The sequence below is a fragment of the Dipodomys merriami genome, unplaced genomic scaffold (assembly GCF_024711535.1).
Source record: "Dipodomys merriami isolate MVZ:Mamm:240054 unplaced genomic scaffold, mDipMer1.0.p SCAF_1, whole genome shotgun sequence".
Lineage (NCBI taxonomy): Eukaryota > Metazoa > Chordata > Mammalia > Rodentia > Heteromyidae > Dipodomys > Dipodomys merriami.
In genome coordinates this window covers 6,886,201-6,905,077 of record NW_027202270.1, presented here as the reverse complement: position 1 = coordinate 6,905,077, position 18,877 = coordinate 6,886,201, and the positions used below count along the sequence as shown (strand labels likewise).

The 18,877-nt window shown below is 56.3% G+C and overlaps 1 protein-coding gene across 1 annotated transcript; it reads left to right on the top strand.

The window, feature by feature from the left end:
* Positions 1-8,028: 8,028 nt before the first annotated feature.
* On the top strand, positions 8,029-12,030 carry Ptma (prothymosin alpha). Its single transcript, XM_070014950.1, has 5 exons — positions 8,029-8,256; positions 10,456-10,527; positions 10,708-10,801; positions 11,108-11,181; positions 11,314-12,030. Exons 1-5 carry the CDS (start codon positions 8,212-8,214, stop codon positions 11,359-11,361), a joined length of 333 nt encoding a protein of 110 aa, XP_069871051.1. The 5' UTR covers positions 8,029-8,211; the 3' UTR covers positions 11,362-12,030.
* Positions 12,031-18,877: the final 6,847 nt, after the last annotated feature.

Genomic DNA, 18,877 nt, shown 5'->3' with positions numbered 1-18,877 from the left:
AGATTCTTCTTTTTGGGGGGAGGGCAGTAGTGGAGGGTTTTTTTTGTTTTTGTTTTTGTGCCAGTCCTGGGGCTTGAACTCAGGCCTGGGCACTGTTCCTGAGCTTTTTTTTTTTGTTTTTTTTTTTTTGCTCAAGGATAGTGCTCTACCACTTGAGCCATAGCTCCACTTCCAGCTTTTTAGTGGTTAATTGGAGATAAGAGCCTTATGGACTTTCCTGCCCAGGCTGGTTTCAAACTGAGATCCACAGATCTCCGCCTCCTGAGTAGCTAAGATAGGATTACAGGTGTGAGCCACTGGTGCCCAGCTTGAGGTTTCTGTGTGTGTGTGTGTGTGTGTGTGTGTGTGTGTGTGTGTGTGTGTGTGTGTGTGTGTGTGTGTCTGCTGATACTAGGACTTGAACTCAAGGTCTAGTCTAGGTGCTCTCCGTTTTTGCTCAAAGCTGGTGCTCCACTACTTGAGCCATGCTCCCAGCCTTATGGAGATGAGAGGTGAAAGGTTTTTTTTTTTCTTCTTCTTCTCTCCTCCTCCTCCTTCCTCTTCTTCTTCTTCGGTGCTATTCCCTGGGCTTGAACTCAGGATGCTGTCTCTGTCCCTATGGTGGTTAACTGGAATTATACAAGAATCTTGGGGACTCTCCCACCCAGGCTGATCTTGAATCATGATCCTCAGATCTCAGCCCCCTGGTAAGCAAGGATTACGTGCCTGGCTGGAGGTAAGATTCTTGTTCTCAGCTCTTAGTCTCCAAGGCAGGTGAAGACCGAGTCTGAGGAGCTCCTGGGGCTGGGCTCCCTCCCACCCTGCTGGTGCTGAGCTCCAGAGAACTTGTCCTGTGGTTCTCCTTAAAGGGACAGTGCACAATATCCTTCTGGACCCACAACAGAGACAGAGGCCGGAAAACATTAGCCCAGAGCATGGCACAAGCTTTCTACTGTCTTCCGATGCCCTGGGAAACACCAAGGGAAGACCCTGTCTGCGTTAATTTTTGTAGGCTTTCTGGGGACACACAGTTGCAAAATGCCCTTCCCTCAGATCAGCAGGTCATACCAGAAAAATCTGACTCAGCTAGAGAGCACTCATGTAAGAACTCCCCCCCCCCCCCCCGCCTCCCCCCACATTTGTTGGGGGTAAGGAGCCCTGTGTAAATAAAACTCCTTAGCACGGAATGGAGGAACCCTGAGATTCCATCTATTATGGGGGCTGGAGGGACACAGTTCTGAAGCTCATGGTGGTGACTCTTTCCCCTAGCCCCAGAGGGCTGGGCCTCAATCTGCATGCAACATGGGTCTGTGGAGCCAGGCTGCCTAGGTTCAAGTCCCGGTCTGTCACTTACTGCCTGTGGGAGTTTGAACAACACATATGCTTAAGCTTCCCTCTCTACTCTCTGTAAGGGGTGTGTGTGTGTGTGTGTGTGTGTGTGTGTGTGTGTGTGTGTGTGTGTGTGTGTGTGTGTGTGTGTGTGTGTGTGTGTGTGTATGCTTAAGCTTCCCTCTCTACTCTCTGTAAGGGGTGTGTGTGTGTGTGTGTGTGTGTGTGTGTGTGTGTGTGTGTGTGTGTGTGTGTGTGACAGGCATCCTGGAATTGAAAGTCAGAGTTAATGGAGTTGGGTTGGGTGCTGGTGGCTCATACCTGTCATCCTAGCTACTCAGGAGGCTGAGATCTTAGGATCGCAGTTTGAAGCCAGCCCAGGTAGGAAAATTCCTGTAAGACTCATCTCCAATTAACTACTTAAAAACCAGAAATGGAGCTCTGGCTCAAAGTGGTAGTACTAGCCTGAAGCAAAAAAAAGCTCATTGACAGCAGTTCAAGCCCCATGACCGAAAGAAGGAGAAAGAAGAAGAAAGAAGAAAGAAGAAAAAAGAGGGAGGAGGAGGAGGAGGAGGAGGAGGAGGAGGAAGAGGAGGAGGAAGAGGGGGAGGAGGAGGGGGAGGAGGAGGAGGAGGAGGAGGAGGAGGAGGAGGAGAATTGTCTCAGACTTTCCTGCCCAGGCTGGCTTTGAGCTATGATCCTCATCTTAGCCTCCTGAGTAGCTAGAATTACAGGTATCAGCTAGATTCTGCACCTCCTTCAACTTATTTGGTTTTTGTTTATTTGGGTACCAGTCCTGGGCTTGAACTCAGACCCTGCACTCTGTTCCTGAGTTCTTTATTAACTCAAGGCTAAAGCTCTGTACTTGACCAGAGCTCCACTTCCAGCTTTTTGGGTGGTTCATTGGAGATCAGAGTCTCAGGAACTTTTCTGCCTGGCCTGGCTTGGAACCATGATATTCAGATTTCAACCTCTTGAGGAATATTACAGGCCGGTACTCAGCAATCCCTGAGTTTTCACAACTGGTTTCTGCTAGTCACACAAGAAAAGGTGTGTGTACGTGTGTGCGCGTGCACGCGCATGTGCATGTTATTCATACTTGGCTTTGCCTTTCTTGTCGAGGTTTTAGTTTTGAGAGAGGCTATATTTTGCTTTGAGATTTTCCTGTTGAAAGTTCAAAAGAACATCTTAATTTGCCCCTCTGAGATCCTCTGGAAGAATCTGGAAGAAGAGACTGTGTGTGTGTGTGTGTGTGTATGTGTGTGTGTGTGTGTGTGTGTCCTGGGGCTTCAACTCAGGACCTGAGCATTTTTTGTTCTACCACTTGAGTCACAGCTCCATTTCTGGCCTCTTAAATTTTTTTTTTTTGGTCGGTTGTGGGGCTTGAACTCTGGGCTTGGGTGCCATGGCGCCACTTCCGGTTTTCTAGAGGTTTATTGGAGATAAGAATCTCACGTGGATGGCTTGGGCTGGCTTTGAACTGTGATCCTCAGATCTCAGCCTCCTGAGTAGCTAGGATTACAGGCGTGAGCAACCGGTGCTCGGCAAAAAGAAGAAAAAAAATTTTTTTTTTTTTTTGGTACCAGTTGTGGGGCCTGAACTCTGGGCCTGGGCACTGTCCCTCAGCTCTTCAGCTCAAGGCTAGCGCTCTACCACTTGAGCCACAGTGCCACTTCTGGCTTTTTTCTTTTTGCTTATGTGGTGCTGAGGAATCGAACCCAGGGCCTCAGGCATGCAAGGCAAGCACTCTACCACTGAGCCACCTTCCCAGCCCCGAAAAAAAATTTTTTGATAGTTAATTGGAGATAAGAGTCTCACAGACTTTTCTGCCCAGGCTGGCTCGATCCTCAGCTCTTAGCCTCCGGAGTAGCAGGGATTACAACATGAGCCACTGGTGCCCTGCTAACTAGGAGACTTCTTCAGAGAAGCCGGAGAATTCTCCTTCAAGCTTCCAGAAAAGCTTGTATTGAGAAACAGGCAAATCATGCAGAGATCTTCACTGTGCCAAGGAGACAGTGATAGCTCTCCAATAAGGCCAGCCCCTTATGCCATCCCTGTGGCCCTGGAGGTGTCTTTCTGTGACTTCCCTAAGCTTCTCCTTGGGGCTACTGGTCCTTCTTGCAGGAAGGAGCAGGTGAGGGAATCCTCAGGTAAATACCTGTTCAAGTGTCTACCGACTTCTCAGGTGCAGCTCCCTCTTGGCCTTTGCAGGGTGTATGTGTATGTGTGTGTGTGTGTGTGTGTGTGTGTGTGTGCTCACGTGCTCCCCCAAGCCAGCTCCTTCCCTGTCTCCATCATGCTGGGCCCACCCACTTGCCAACATAACCAGAGCTTAGGCAAAACACCCACGGAGCTCAGCTATGCAAATAGGTGCGCACACATGGAAGGATACAGAGAGCCAGGAAAAGAGCCAGGCACGAACAGAATTCCTGGAACCGCATCAGAGCTTGGCATGATCGCGCTCTTCTGCCCAGCGAGGGTGACCACGTCCATGGGGCCCTCTCCTCCCCCAGCCTCCTTGCCTCGGCTCACACCTAGGCTCTTACCAGCCTTGGCACCATTTTGGGGGGCAGGTCTCAAAATATGAAGCGCATTCCCCACCCTTTCCCTGCCAGGCAGGGCCTCCCGAGGCAGCTAGACCTGTGTGGGTACCGGGGCTGGGGCTCTGGCACGGGCTCCTGGGGGAGGCTAGGCAGGCCCGGGCGTGCTGTGAGCAGGAGCAGCCCTGTGTGTGTGTGTGTGTGTGTGAGTGTGTGTTGGGAGGGAGGAGGAATGGTAGCTCTTGCACAATCCTGGCTTGCTAGTAAGGCGGGAGGATTGAAAGGCGCCTGGCAGCTCCCCAGGCCCTGACGCCCCAGCAAGGAAACCACAACCTGAAACTCTTAGGGCTCTGAAGGGCGGGAAGGCAGGAGTTTTTGAGGCCTGCTCTTCTGTGGCTGCCTCCCAAACTCCATCATTCCTCTGAGGCCAGCGGGACTGCCTAGCATGCTGGGTATCAGATCACAGGCCGGCACCCACATGGACCACTGAAGACAGGGAAAATCTGCTGAAGATGATCCTTTGTCCAGAATCCTGCAAACACCCTCAACCCAAACTGCTGAAAAAGGGGGTCTGAGAACATGTGTTCCAGGGTGCCGGATGGTACTTTCAGCTCTTTCCAAATAGAAAGTCATTCATTTCCCACCTTATCCCTGGCACAATAGGAAAAAAATCAGGCCATCTCCAGCTTTAGAGGGAAGTAGCTCTTGTGATTTTATACAACTAGCATGTGTCACAGATGGGGTTTGAATGCAGGGAGCTTTAACCCCAAATATGTATTTTGTTTTATGTTTTGGACATCAAATAGAAGCATGAGATAACCCATTAGGAATACATGGGAAATGGCGTATGAGCAGCCTAGGCTGCAACTGTAGTGCCAATAAACAGGACCAGGTGGATGAAAAGAAATGCGAGCCAGGCTGGACAGGGAGAGGACTGTGGGCTTTTGGGAGTGTAGCAACTCTGAGGTGCCTGTAGGAAAATACCCTAAGAGCCAACTTGCCCGCAGGCTGTTTGGGGCTCCCGGTGCTGAGAAGCTCTAATGTAAATTTAGCACAGATGGGGAGCAGGAAATTCAGCCTTCCAGGATCCACTAGCTTGTCCTGGGGACTTGAAGGACAAAGCCAAGGAAGCTCCAGATTTCCTGCCTCTAGGGCAGCTAAGGGCATTCACGAGTGTATAGGGCATAGAAAGAACCACCCAGTCAGCAACAACCAAAGACCTAGAGAGTTAGTTACCTGTCACTGGGACAAGGGTCTCTCAGTCTGGAGATATGGTCTGTCAGATACCACATTTCCATAGAGACAACTTTTGCTCCAGGGCTCCTCTTAACAATTCAGGTTTCTGCATTTTAGGAGTTTAATTCAGCTAAACTGATCTGGATTCCCTTGGTAAGTCCAAATCCCTTGCTCTATAACCTTGTTGGTTTATTATTTATGTATTGCCAGTCCTGGAGCTTGAATTCAGGGCATGGGCATTGTCCCTGAGCTTCTTTTTTGCTCAAGGTTGAGCACTCCACCATTTGAGCCACAGCACTACTTCTGGCTTTTTCTGTGTATGTGGTATTGAGGAATGGAACCAGGGCTTCATGCATGTGAAGCAAGCACTCTACCTACACTAAGCCACCTTCCCAGCCCGACTTTTTTGATTTCTTAAAAGGGCGTGGATGTGATATAATATTGATTTTTTTCAATCATGACCTAAATACATTAGGTTTATGAAGTTCAACTCCGTAATTCTTCTGCCCACCTTCTAAGAATGGAGATGTTGTAAGGCTCACTACCCGGTCCACAATAGGCACTGAGTACTTGGTGAACGTTAAGTGGTGGTTCTGGAAGGAATGGACTTGAGCCTTTTGCACCCACTTCTAGTCATCTTGGGAAGATCAGCCAGGCAAAGCAGTTCTTCGAGGGAAATTCACATCCATCCAGCTCCTCCCTATCCTTTCTCCAGTCCCAGGCTAGAACCCAGATCGGTGGACACAGAGGTGACTTCCAGAGGCCACCCCCAGCCTGGGAAGAAGCCTGGACCGCTTAGCTCCAGCACTCAGGCCAGGGACTTTGCGGACAAATAACCAACCTGCGGGAGGAAAGATCACTGAGCTTAATGGCCGCGCCCCAGGTAGCAGGCCTCTCTCTCGGCAGTAATCCCCTTCTCTGAGAAAGGCATAAAGGAGGGGCGCAGCCCCTCCTCCGGCCCGCAGCCCCAGGGCCGAGGCTGGGGCTCGGCCAGGGGGGCGGGGAGAGGACAAAGAGCTGGGACACGTGGTTCCCCCACTTTTGTGAGCTCTTGGGGCGCAGGGCGCCTGGGGGGGAGACCCCCACCTCCGGCCTCTGGGGCGCAGCCAGACCTCGCGGGCGCGGCCCCCAGGCCCCGCGGGACGGCGGCGGGCGCGGGAGGCGGCGCCCCGGCCCAGGCGCGGGTCTCTTCAGGAGAATGGAGGCCACGTGCTTCTCCTCACAGGCAGTGGCTCTGGAAAGCCCGACCCGCGTGTGTGCCAGGGGATGCGGGGGACCAGCGCGTGCGGGGCTCCACGTCGGTGGCGCCCCACCCCCTCCCGCCGAGCAAGCAGGGAGCAAGCACACCAAAAGGGGGTCTCGATCCCAAGATCCGTGGGACAAGTTCGCCCAGGATCCCAGGGAACAGGGGAGTCAGAGTTTCTCGCCTCGCCTTCAAACTGCCAGACTTGGCATCCTTTCGCCCTCCTCAATTCCCAGCTCCGGGTTTTCCCCATTCCCAGACCCGAGGCCCCTGGAGACAGACAGCGGGAGCGGCCAATGGGAAGACGCAAAGCGTCAACTTTGTGTTCGCCCGCCACTCTTAGCCAATGCGCGCGCGTATCTCCGAAGTCCCGCCTTCCGTGTCGGGCGCCCCCTTCTGGCAACATAGGAATGGGCACAATCTGCCGCCATCTTGTGTGTGGCGAAGGTATTTTTCTAGAATCCCTTCCCACCTCCTGTAGTCTTTCGTCCCACAAAGCAATTTTCTTAGTTCAACAGCCAACTACCCTGGTGATGAGGAAGCGTAGCCTACGGTTTTCGGACCGCTGGCGTGGGTCGGGCCGCCACGTCACGCCAGGCTTGCTGAGCCGACGCCATCTTGAGTGTGGCGTCTTCGCGGTTCTCTCCTCCGGGCTCCGCGTGGTTCCTTAAATGGCTCCCCATATTTGAAGAAGCCCCCCCAAGAATTACTCTTGTTGGCCTAGGGGACGAGTATTTCCCTCGATTAGGCGCGGTGCTCATCGGGGCCCAAGGAGGATGGGAGAGGGGTACGCTCGAGGGCCGGCGTCCAGGCCCGGGCGGCTGCCCTGAGGCCGTCGCGACGGCCGGGCCGCGGCGGCTCTGGGTGCGGTGACCGAAGCCCGGGGGCGCGGACGCCGCTAGGCGGTGCGAGCCCCGCGGGCTGCTCCGCGGCAGGGCGGGATCCCGCGCCCGGCATCGAGTCCCCGCGGTGCACGAGTTTCCGAGTGCGGGCGCGACGTGGCGCCCGCTCGTCGGTGACTCGGGCGGCGGCCGCCGGGACAGGTGGAGGGTAGCGGGCCGCCTCCCGGCGGACCCGGGCGTCTGGGCGGAGGACGGGGCGGCCCAAGTGCGGGGGACCCTAGCAACCTTGTCACTCGTCGTGGGGTTTTATGTTCACTCGTGCCGGGAAAACTTGTTTCGGGAGGGGCCAGGTGCGGGCCGGGCATTAGCGCGGGCACTACGCAGGACACCGCCCGGGGCGAGCGCCGCCCCGCACCCGCCTTCCCCTCCCCCTCCCTCGCGGGCAGCCGTCGTGCGCCCGCCGCCCCCACTTCCCCCTCCTTCTCCCTCCTCCCCCCGGCAGCGGCGGGGAGGGGCTGGACGCGCGGGCTGGGCGGGCGGCTTTGCCGCGCTTTGGCTTTCTGCGTCAGCAGCCCCAGCAAAACAGCGGCGGGGGCGCGCGTTAAAGCGCGCGCGCGCGCCGCCTCTAACTCGGCCCCAGCCGCGCGGAGACCCGGCAAACTCAGACCCTGAATGACACTGAGACCAGCGACTGCGCACCGCGCGCCGCGCCGAGGCACTGCCGCTTTAAGCTCGCTTGCCCATTGTTCGGAATTGAGCCAATGAGCGAACGCCCGCTCCCTGTGCCCAGCCAATAGTGTTCGGGCAAGGGAGTCCAAGCTCCGCCCACTAATCTATATTAAAGGTTCTGGCGCCGCGTGAGTCCCCCACTGGCTGCTCTGAAAAGCCATCTTTGCATTGTTCCTGGGTTCAGCTCGCCGCAGCCTCCTCCGCCGCGCGCCTCCTCCGCCACCGCGGACTCCGGTAGCCCTCTCGTCCGAGTCCCCGAACTCCAGCTTTCTTTTTTTCTCCTCGCTGCTCCGGATCACCGGCGTGCCCCACCATGTCAGACGCGGCTGTGGATACCAGCTCCGAGATCACCACCAAGGTGAGGCTGGACGCCGCCCGCCCCCTCGGGGTCCGCGCGCCGCCGCCGCCGCCGCCGCCGCCCGGGCGGTGTGTGGCGCCGCGCCCCCGGGCTGCGCGGAGCGGGCTGAGGCGGCGGCCCGCGGAGAGTCCCCGCCGCTCCCGCTGCGCGGGGACCCGCGTAGCCCACTCTTTGTGTGCGGGGGAGGGGGCGTGTGGGGCGCCGCGGGACGACGTCCCGGCGCGGGCCGGGGGGACCGCGGCGGCGTCGGGGCCTGCGGGGGAGGCTCGCTCGCGGCCCGCGAAACTTGTTTGTGGAGGGCCTGGGGCGCCGGGAGTGGCGGGCGCCGAGGCCGGGGGTCGTCGGCCCGCCCGCGGCACGGAAATAACTTTGGACGCGGGGCGCGTGTGGAGTCGGAAGTGCGGGGCGCGTTTGCGGGCCGGCCGCGGGCGCGGGGCCGGCCGCGCTGCTCTTTGTTCGGCGGCGAGGTTTCGCGCCCTGCGGCGGGCGGGCGGCGGGGTCGCGGTGGCCGAGGGGTCTCCGCCCGGAGGGGGGTCCTCCGCCCGGGGCCCGCTCGGCAGCGCCCCGCGGGGCCGGCCGTGCTCGGCGGCGAGCCCACGCGCTCGAGGGGGAGGAAGCGGAAAGCGAGGCGGCAGTGGGCGGCCGCCGTGCGGGGGGCTGTGCGGGGGGCTGTGCGGGCGCGCGGCCGCCGGGCCCCGCGGAGCGGCGACCGGAGCTGCGCGGGCCGCCGCCGCCGCCGGCTCGGGAAGCGTCTCCGCCCCCGGAGGGAGCGCGGCGCCCCGGGCACGCGGCCCCCGCGCCCGCTCGCCCCTCGTGCCCCAGCGGGCCCGCGCGAGTCACCTTGGCGTCTCCTTAGCCATGGCCCTGGCGTCGCCGGCCCCGCGCTCCCTGGGGCGGCCGCCCCGGCGGGCGGACCTCGAGGCCGGGTCTCTGGGGGCGCCCGCCACCGCCGGCGGGCCCGGCCGAGCCGGAAGCCGAGGCGGGACCTCCCCGGCCGACCTCCGCGCCGCCGCGCCTCCGAACTGAGTTCCCTCGGGGCGAGGCGCCGGCCCCCCGGGCGCGCCCCCGACGGCTACGGGCGGCCTCCCGCGGGGCTTTGCCCGCCAAATGCGGGGCCGACACGGGCCGGCGCGTGCCGCTCCCCGGCCGGCGGCAGGGGGCGTCCGGCCGCCCCGAATTGGCGCGTTAGCGGCGGGGCTCGGCCGAAGGAGCGCTGCGCTGCCCGCGGTCGCCAGTCTCCAGGGCTCCGGGCTTGCTCCGAGGCCCCGGGCCACGTGCTCCGTGCGCGGTGCGTGCGGAGGCCCGCGCGCGTAGTCGGCCGGGCGGGGGTTGCGCGCCTGCGCGCCGCGGCTCCCCGCCCCCACCCGCTCCCCGGGGCTCCGGCCGCCAGGGGGCGGGAGCGAGCCCGCCGGCAGGTGCCCTGGGCCGCCCCCGCCGGCCGCGGCCCGACGGCTCCGCGCCCGAGCCGCGGCGCTGGAGGCAGAGGCAGGCTCGGGGAGGTGGAAAAACTGAACACGGCGGCGCGGCCCTCGGAAAGCCGCGAGTCGCCTCCCCCGTGGGCGGCACCACGGGAACGCAGCCGCGGTGCGGGGAGACTTGGCACGAGCGTGGGGGTGGAGGCCCGCAGGCGCTCGCCTCCAGCAACCGTCTGCGCTTCCTGGGGCCCGCTGGGTTGGCGGGGCGGATCGGGGGCCTATGGGGACCCCGCTTCCCCTGGTTGGAGAGCTTTGCGCCGGCCCGCAGTGCGGCTCGAGTTCCCGGGCCAGGCCCCCACCCCGCGGCGGCGGCGGGAGCCCCTCCCTCCGCTCCTTATTTATTTATGGCACATACCTGCTGCCATCCAACCCCCGAGGGGCGGAGCTCCCCGGAGCTGGAAACAGTCCGTGCTGGGCGGGAGTGAAGGAGGGCTTCCCGCCTGGTCCACCCGGCCCGACGGGTTTCGGGTTGTGCCACAAGGCTCAAGTAGAGAGAAGATGGGAGGTGGTGGGCTGCCTTTGGTGTTTGTGTGAGGGCCGGCAGTTTACAGGAAGTCGGCTCACAGGCGCTGATGTCTCCTATGAAGTACCCTTCCCCACAAGTGCCTCCTCCATCCCACACCCCTCAAATAAAAGGGAAACTTCAGATATGGAGATCTCAGCCCTTTTATCTGCTCTGGTCCTCTCAAGCCTGATTGATTTTTTTTTTTCTCCGCTTTTGAAGGACTTGAAGGAGAAGAAGGAAGTTGTGGAGGAGGCAGAGAATGGAAGAGACGCCCCTGCCAACGGGAATGCTGTGAGTTTCCACCCGGCTTGGACGACTTAGGCAGCAACCTTTGGGCTCTTCCCACGATGGGGAAGGAGGCCCGGTCATCCCCGGTTTCAGTCATGCTTTCCCCGGAGAAGCTTCAGATTTCCCGGGTGGCTGGATATTCTGCCATCGGCCCGTTTGAATAATAATTGCATTCTGTTGTAGAATGAGGAAAATGGGGAGCAGGAGGCTGATAATGAGGTAGATGAAGAAGAAGAAGAAGGTGGGGAGGAAGAGGAGGAGGAGGAAGAAGGTGATGGTGAGTAGCACTCCCATTTTCGTGTTAAGTTTTTGGCCTTTCTGAAAAGGGACACCATAATTGGGACTCAGACCAGTGCCACTGGGCTTACAGCAGGATGTGAGGGCATGGTGTGTGGCTATGGCCACGCCTCTCTCCATTACAAAGCCAGCCCTTGCGCATTAAAAGCCACTGGGCACTGATTGTTTTTTTAGCCCCAGGGTAGGACTAACTACAGCTCCGGTGACAGACACATGATCTGTTCACTGCAACAGACGCTTAGGGATCCCAGTGGTTTACTTAATTATCTGATCCTTGATTTTCCAGGTGAGGAGGAGGATGGAGATGAAGATGAGGAGGCAGAGGCAGGCACAGGCAAACGGGCAGCTGAGGATGATGAGGTAAAGCAAAAAGGGAAAGAGGAGGGCAGGGTGGGCCCATCTATGTCCCAGTCCCGGGAGGGCTGTGGTGGAGCCCCTGGCCCCTGTGCGGTGGAGAGGCAGCGCAGGTTTGTGACACTGTTCTCTGCTCAGGATGATGATGTCGATACCAAGAAGCAGAAGACTGATGAGGATGACTAGACAGCAAAAAAGGAAAAGTTAACTAAAAAAAGGCCGCCGTGACCTATTCACCCTCCACTTCCCGTCTCAGAATCTAAACGTGGTCACCTTCGAGTAGAGAGGCCCGCCGCCCTCTGCGGGCAGTGTCACCAAGCTCTCCACCACCCCACCAAAACCACAACGAGAATTTGCAACAGGGGAGGAAAATACCAAAACTTCCAAGGCCCTGCTTTTTTTCTTAAAAGTACTTTAAAAAGGAAAATTTGTTTGTATTTTTTATTTACATTTTATATTTTTGTACATATTGTTAGGGGTCAGCCATTTTTAATGATCTCGGATGACCAAACCAGCCTTCAGAGCATTCTGTCCTTCTGCCTACTTGTGGTGTGACCATGTTCATTATAATCTCAAAGGAGAAAAAAAACCTTGTAAAAAAAGCAAAAACAACAACAAAAAAACAATCTTATTCCGAGCATTCCAGTAACTTTTTTTGTGTATGTACTTAGCTGTACTATAAAGTAGTTGGTTTGTATGAGATGGTTAAAAAGGCCAAAGATAAAAAGGTTTCTTTTTTTTCCTTTTTTTGTCTATGAAGTTGCTGTTTATTTTTTTTGGCCTGTTTGATGTATGTGTGAAACAATGTTGTCCAACAATAAACCGGAATTTTATTTTGCTGAGTTGTTCTAACAATGCTGTCTCAAGCCTGGTTTTTGTGCTCCCATTTCTTCAAGGTTTCTGGGGAGACCCTTGCTTGGCTCTGGTGGGTAAATTGGATCTAAACTGCAGTTGGCTCTTGGGGTGCATGTGTGGGCCCTACGGCTGGATGGCCTGACAGTAGGCCACAAGACCACAGGAGAGACTAAGGGGCGACTGATGGGAGTTCTCAGGCGTGTTCTTCATGAACTCCCTCCATGATTGTACTAAATGCTGCTCAGAATTGGGGCTATTGTCACTGGGTGCCACAAATGAGTTATACCTTGAAAGGAGTCTTACTCATGTTAGATGAGTAAACCTGGTTGGTTCCGCCACTTGGCTCCCCCTAGTGGTGGTACATAGGACTTGCCAGTCATCTGCAATAAACCTTAAAAAGATGGAGCACACTGGAGGATCTGGAATACCTGGCCTTGGTTCAGCAGGTTGTGTGTGCCAAGGGCAGATGAGAGCCTGCGTTGGTCTTGATGGTTGTACCCTTGGGGGGAATAGAGGTCCAGATATTTTTTGGTGTGGGTCCTGGGGCTTGAACTAAGGTCTTTTTCTTTTGGGGGGGGGGAACCAATTGACCCAGGTTTTTTTTTTTTTTAAAGAAGCTAGTACTCTATAAAGCCGGGTGCCAGTGGCTCACACCTGTAATCCTACTCAAGAGGCTGACATGAGGATTGAGGTTCAAAGCCAGCCCAGGCAGGAAAGTGAAACATTCAATAAACAGCCAGAAAATGAAGTAGCATTGTAGCTCAGTGCTAGAGCACTTGCCTTGAGCTGAAGAGCTCAGGGACGATGCTCAGGCCCAGAGTTCAAGCCCCATGACTGACCAGAAAAAAGAAAGTACTTTGGACTTTTTTTTTTCTGTTCATGGAGTACCTGGGCACCATCCCCCAGCTCTTAAGCTCAAGGCAAACACTCTACTACTTGAGCCACAGTGCCCACTTTCCACCTTTTCGGTTTAGTTCCACATAAACAAAAGGCCAGAAGTGGGCCCTGGTGGCTGAAGTGGTAGAACGCTAGCCCTGAGCAAAAAAAGCTCAGGGACAGTGCCCAGTTCAATCCGTGACTGGTGGAAACAAGTCTCAACTTTCCTGCCTGGGCTGGATTCAAACCAAAACCTCAAGAGTAGCTAGGATTGCAGGGGTGAGCCACCAGTTCCTGAAGAGGATGGGATTGGATGCCCTGGGCAGGGTCCCTGGACAGTGCCCAGCAGACACAGGCAGTTCATGGATGGGTTGGGGGTGGGGAGGATGGGATGGAGTCCTTGCAGGAAGACTACTGTCCTGCCCTCAAGGCTGGCCTTGGATTTGGGCACAGTTCCTGATGGGAAGAGAGACTGGGTGGTTTACTCACCCATCTTGCCCTTCCACCTCCAGTGTTGATTTAAGACTAAGGCATCTGTCCACTAGCACCTGTTGGGAGGGGACAGGTGTCAAATGCTCCTTAGCCATCCATCCTGGACACTCACTGCCACAGTTGAGATAGGGAAAGGTGGCGTTCAAGCTAGGGAGGACTGGCTATGCCTGTGGAAGGCCATGGAAGGCCACAGAAAGCCGTGGAAAGCTGTAAGCTGGAAAACTTCCAGCTGTAAGCTGGAAGACTCCCCGAAGAGTCTGGGGGTAATTGAAGGGGTGGTGCTTGGGTGAAATGGGTGCTTTGGTCAGGTTTGAGGGCATACACCTGTAATTCCAGCAATAAGAGAGGCTCTGTCCAAGGTTGTCAGGCAAAAGCATCCAAACCCCATCTGAAAAATTAAAAGGATGGACATGTCTCAAACGGAAGAGTGTCTAGCAAGACGGAGGCCCGGTTTTCAAACTTCCAAATGAAAGAAATGGATGCATCAAAGCCAGGGCAAGATCCCTGCCCAGCACACACTGCTCTATGCCCAGCCCTTTTCCACACCTCTCCATTTTTAGGCTTCACGGGAGATGGGAGTTCTGGGAGGACTTTGCCCTTTGCCGTATTCACTAGGCCACTCAGCTGCCAGGCCACTAGTTCCACATGGAGCTGGTCTGGATCAGAGACCGGGTCTGGTAGGCGGGAACTCCTCTGGTTAGCACAACCCCCTTGTAGCCTCCATGCAGCCTCCTGGAAAGAAAAGGAATTGCCCAGGACAGCTCAGTTCTGAGATGTTTCTGAGCCCCAGGCCTAGGAAGGCAATTCTCTGAAGTGTATGCATGAAGCCTAGACCAAGTCTAACCCTCTGGCTACATACAGTCCTGCTGGGAGCCATTACATCCCAGAAAGGAAGGGAGGGGTTCAGTCTAGGTCCAGACATAGGCATGGAAGCCTTGTTAAAGTGGGGCAAGTAAGTGAGCCTTTCTAGGACCTCAACTTCCTCTGCTAAATAGGGAGTGAAAGATGAAGCCTGAGCTGGGGCCCAGGGCTAGCTTGCCTTGGTCTCTTGAAATACCCAAACCTGCACTGAGCTCCTGGCTTGTCCTGTTCTCTCCTAGCTACCAACCCTCATTCCACTTATCATTGGTAGGCCTTGCTGCCTTCCATGGAAACTTTCCTCTAGTCCTGGGCACATGATTAGCCACCACTGCCTAGGGACCCGTCCAGAGAGACCAGTGTCACCTTGATCCTACTTTGCAAGTCCCTTCCAATAGCTAGGCCATGCCTTCCCAGAGAGCTAGTTGGAAGATTTGCGAGGGATGGGCGCCCTCTGGTGGGCACAGAGGAACTGCAGTAGATTCCCCAGATTATCTTCAGGAACAGAGCCTTTCAAAGTCTAGGGGGAAGCAGCCTCAGCCATCCTCCATGAGATCCTCCTCCTTCTCTGTTTGCTGCAACTACAGTTAGACTTGAGAATCATCTCCATTGCCTTCCCTCTGGACAGCTGATACCCCAGGCCAGGGATCTGATTCTTTTGATGTAGAAGTTGGGCAAGGAGTTAGGAAATCTGATGGCTGGGAAATGGCTTGGGTGTAGATAGGGAATGGCATCTTAGACCGCTGCTGTTTGTGATACACAGCAGAGTCTTGCTGACCTGCAGCCTCTACAGCCCGTGAAAAATGACAGCCTTGAACTGACCCTGCAAGGCCGTGAACTCCTCAGCCTGACGTGTGGAGCTGAAGTTTATGATGCATAACCTAGTTTTCCAGGATCCTCCTCCACCCCAACCCCATGTCCACACACCCCAACTAAAGTTTGAGGCGTTAGGATCCCTGATGCAGTGCTCCCTGAGTCTGCCCACTGTCCTGTCTGCAGCACCTGTTTGCTCTGCCTTTGCTCTGCTTTGCACCAATAAACCACCTCTGCTTAAGCCTCCTTGTGCATCATCTTCAAGTTCCTTCTCTGAAGAGACCACAAACTTGCTGCTCCCTGGTGACCTGAATCTAGTGACACTTTTCCAGGGGGAGATCCGGGGACTCCCCAAAGGTCGAGCTGGAGTAGGGTTGGCATCTCCAGAATCACAGTCTTCTTTAGCTTCCGGATCCTAGGCTCCCTTGGTGCCCAGAATTGCAGCCACATATCTCATTGGTCAGGACAGTGCAAGCGGTCTGCGCGCACGTCTTCTCCCCACCCCTCCCGCCTCCCCCATGTCAGACCCAGCTCTGGGTCATCCCTGGAGAAAGCAGCACACGGTGGACGGTTTACTGGCTGCTGCACCGAGTCTAGACCTGGGATGCTAAGCCACTGGAGGCTGGGAGGCTGAGCCTCCCCCCTTCTCCCCAGCTTCATTTCCTGGCTCTGAGAGGCTGCTACCACCGTCCCAGGCCTGAGGGCAGGATCTGGGACAACCTCGCCTGCACTGCTATCAGGTCTTGCTTTGTGCTCTGATCATAATCTTCCTATTTGTCCACAGGCATATACCACCATGCCCAGCCATTATTTGAGATGGAGTCTTTCAAGCTTTTATGCCCAAGCTGGCCTCGAACCACAGTCCTCTGTTTTCTTTCAGGACCCTACTGCCCAGCCTGCTTCTGCCAGGCTTTTGCAGGCTGATGTCTGCGGCCTGGATGTGGGCCAGCCCTGTCTCACTCAGGCCTGTGGTCTGCTTCCTGATGGAAACTGCTTTGTGAAGACAGAAAGCCCTGGTCTAGCTCTATTGGGGGCCACCTGCCCCCGAGCTACACACCCAACAACCCAAATCCTGTTATCGGTGAGCTCCAGTTTTTAGCACGATTGCTAGTCTTTTCCATGCCCCCAGCTCTAGTAGGGAAGGGTAAGGCCAGCTGGGGAAAGGCGCAGGGTGGTTCCCTTAGGCCAGCCTCTCTGAAGAGAGCCTGTGCTCCAAGGCCTGGGCCGGAACTCAGGGAGGTGATAGACGCTCAACTTAGGAAACAGCTGAAACATTTAAAGGCCAGCTGGCCCACAGCGCGTGCGCAGACTGGGTGAACGTCATGTGCATTAGCTACAGAAAAGACCTGACAGCTGGTGGCTGGGGTGGATTCCATGAAGTCCTGAGCATAGCCAAGGGACCCAGCTTGCTCGGCGGGTGCATGCCCCATGGCTCTCCATCAAAGCTGTTCCCATAGCAACAAGAAGTGCCAGGTGGTCACTTGAAACAGGCTCATTTCCTATGCACCAGTATGGGGACCCAGCTGCGAGGCGCTTGGCGGGGAGAAGATCTTATGAGAAGAAGCTGCTGCTGAGTTTAGGATTCCAGAAGGTACGAGGGGACATCTGTTGTTTTTACTGCCAGCATCTCCCGCTGGTGATCATCACCCAGAGTAGCGTCCACTTTTCCTGCTGCAGAACTGCCCAGGCAACCTGGCAGTAGAATCATGACTTGGGGGCCTGGCCACACACTGCTTGAGGCCCTTGGCCACACTGATTGGTTCAGAATTGACACGTGTCATCCAAGTCACCCAATCAGAATGAGTCCTAGGATTAAAAAAGAAACGTGCTGATACTGGGGCTAGAAAGACTGGGGCTGTGCCTTGGCTTCTCACTCCAGGCTGGTGCCCTAACACTCAAGCCACAGCTTCATTCCCACTGTTTGGGCGGATAGTTGGAGATAAGAATCTCATAGTCTTTTCTGCTTGGGCTGGCTTTGAACTATGATTCCCAGAGCTCACCTCCCGAGTAAGTAGGCTTTTTTTAAAAAATTGATTTATTGGAAAAGGAAAGAACTTTGTGTTTAAACAGAGGCTGAAACTGCAGCCCAACAGAGGTGCAAGGCTGGGCCTCGAGTAGAGGAGCCTCGAGTTCCCATCACACTACCTGAGCCTTTGAACCCACTGGCTGGATCTGAACGGACTTTCTTCTTTCTTTCTTCCTTTCTTTCTTCTTTTCTTCCTTTCTTCCTTTCTTTCTTTCTTCCTTTCTTCCTTCCTTTCTTCCTTTCTTTCTTTCTTTCTTTCTTTCTCTTTCCTTCTTTCTTCCTTCCTCCTTCCCTCCCTCCTTCCCTCCCTCCTTCCTTCCTTCCTTCCTTCCTTCCTTCCTTCCTTCCTTCCCTCCCTCCTTCCTTCCTTCCTTCCTTCTTTTTTGCCAGTCCTGTGCTTGAACTCAGCTGTATGCTGTCCCTGAACTTTGTATTCAAGAATAGCACTCTACCACTTGAGCTACAGCTCCATCTCAGGCTTTTTGAGGATGACTAATTGAAGTCTCAGGCAGGCTTCAAACTGTGACCATCAGGTCCCAGCCTCCCAGTAGCTGGAACTACAGGTATGAGCAACCCACCTGGCTCCATTTCTAGGTCTTTATTTGTCAGTCATGGGGCTTGAACTCAGGGCCTGGGCGCTGTCCTTGAGCTTCATCTCTCAAGGTGAGCACTCTACCACTTGAGCCACAGTGCCACTTCCAATTTTCTGGTGGTTTATTGGCAATAAGAGTCTCATGGAGGGGCTGGGAAGGTGGCTCAGTGGAAGAGCGCTTGCCTTGCATGCCTGAAGTCCTGGGATCGATTCCTCAGCACCACATAAGCAAAAAGAAAAAAGCCAGAAGTGGAGCTGTGGCTCAAGTGGTAGAGCGCTAGCTTTGAGCTGAAGAGCTGAGGGACAGCGCCCAGACCCAGAGAGTTCAGGCCCCACGACTGGAACCTCCCCCCCCCCCAAAAAAAAAAAAAAAGAGTCTCCTGGCCTTTCCTGCCTGGGCTGGCTAGAAACTGTGATGCTCAGATCTCAGCCTCCTGAATAGCTAGGATGACAGGCGCGAGTCACCAGCTCCCAGCCCATTTGTAAGCTTTTTAATGCTCAAGTCAGCGCACTTCCTTCTGGTTTAGGCTGGTTTGGACAGGATTTTCTACTGTGGCAATTGAGAGTTAGCATCGGTGGAGGATGGAGAGCCGATCTTCAGGGCACACCAGTTCTCCAAAAGCAGAGAGAGCCTGGAGGAGGGCGAGCCCGCGGTGTGGGCCCCCTCTTCGGGAGTGGTTACAGACCCAGGGAACGGAGTGGGCTGAGCGGACTCAGAGGAAGCTGGTGCGGCACTGCCTGTGCCAGCCCCGCACCCCGGGGCCTCCCCACCGCTGCCTCCTGCCGTCCCCCCTGGGGACGCCTGGGGCCCGTGCCCCAGTGTGCCTGAAACATGGGGGCCGAGAGCCACCTTTGTGTCCAGGGTGAGGGATAGGAAAGGGGCGTTTCCCACCCGGGACTCCTGGGGCCTGTCCCTGCCAGGTGAGCCGGCGCGGCGGAGGCCTCCAGCCTCTCTGCAAATCTATCTGACCTGGACGTTTTCTCCCCAGAGCCGATGAGCACAGGGAAGGACGTGCAGGCCGGAAAGGCTGAGGGTGCGCATCGAGGACGCGGCCGGGCTCCGGAACCCCGGCTGCACGAGGCGGATGCCTCCGCGTTTCCTCGGGGCGGCTCCAGGCCTGGCTCGCGGGGCCCGGCGGCCTCCCCCGGGCTGCGGGCCGTGTGCAGCCCTGCTCGGCACAGAGCGGTGC

Bases quoted from the DNA above. Each gene is read 5' to 3' on its own strand.
- Ptma (XM_070014950.1), top strand. From the start codon at position 8,212: ATGTCAGACGCGGCTGTGGATACCAGCTCCGAGATCACCACCAAG. The intron at 8,257-10,455 runs GTGAGGCTGGAC...CCGCTTTTGAAG, and splicing joins GCTCCGAGATCACCACCAAG to GACTTGAAGGAGAAGAAGGA. The intron at 10,528-10,707 runs GTGAGTTTCCAC...ATTCTGTTGTAG, and splicing joins CCCCTGCCAACGGGAATGCT to AATGAGGAAAATGGGGAGCA.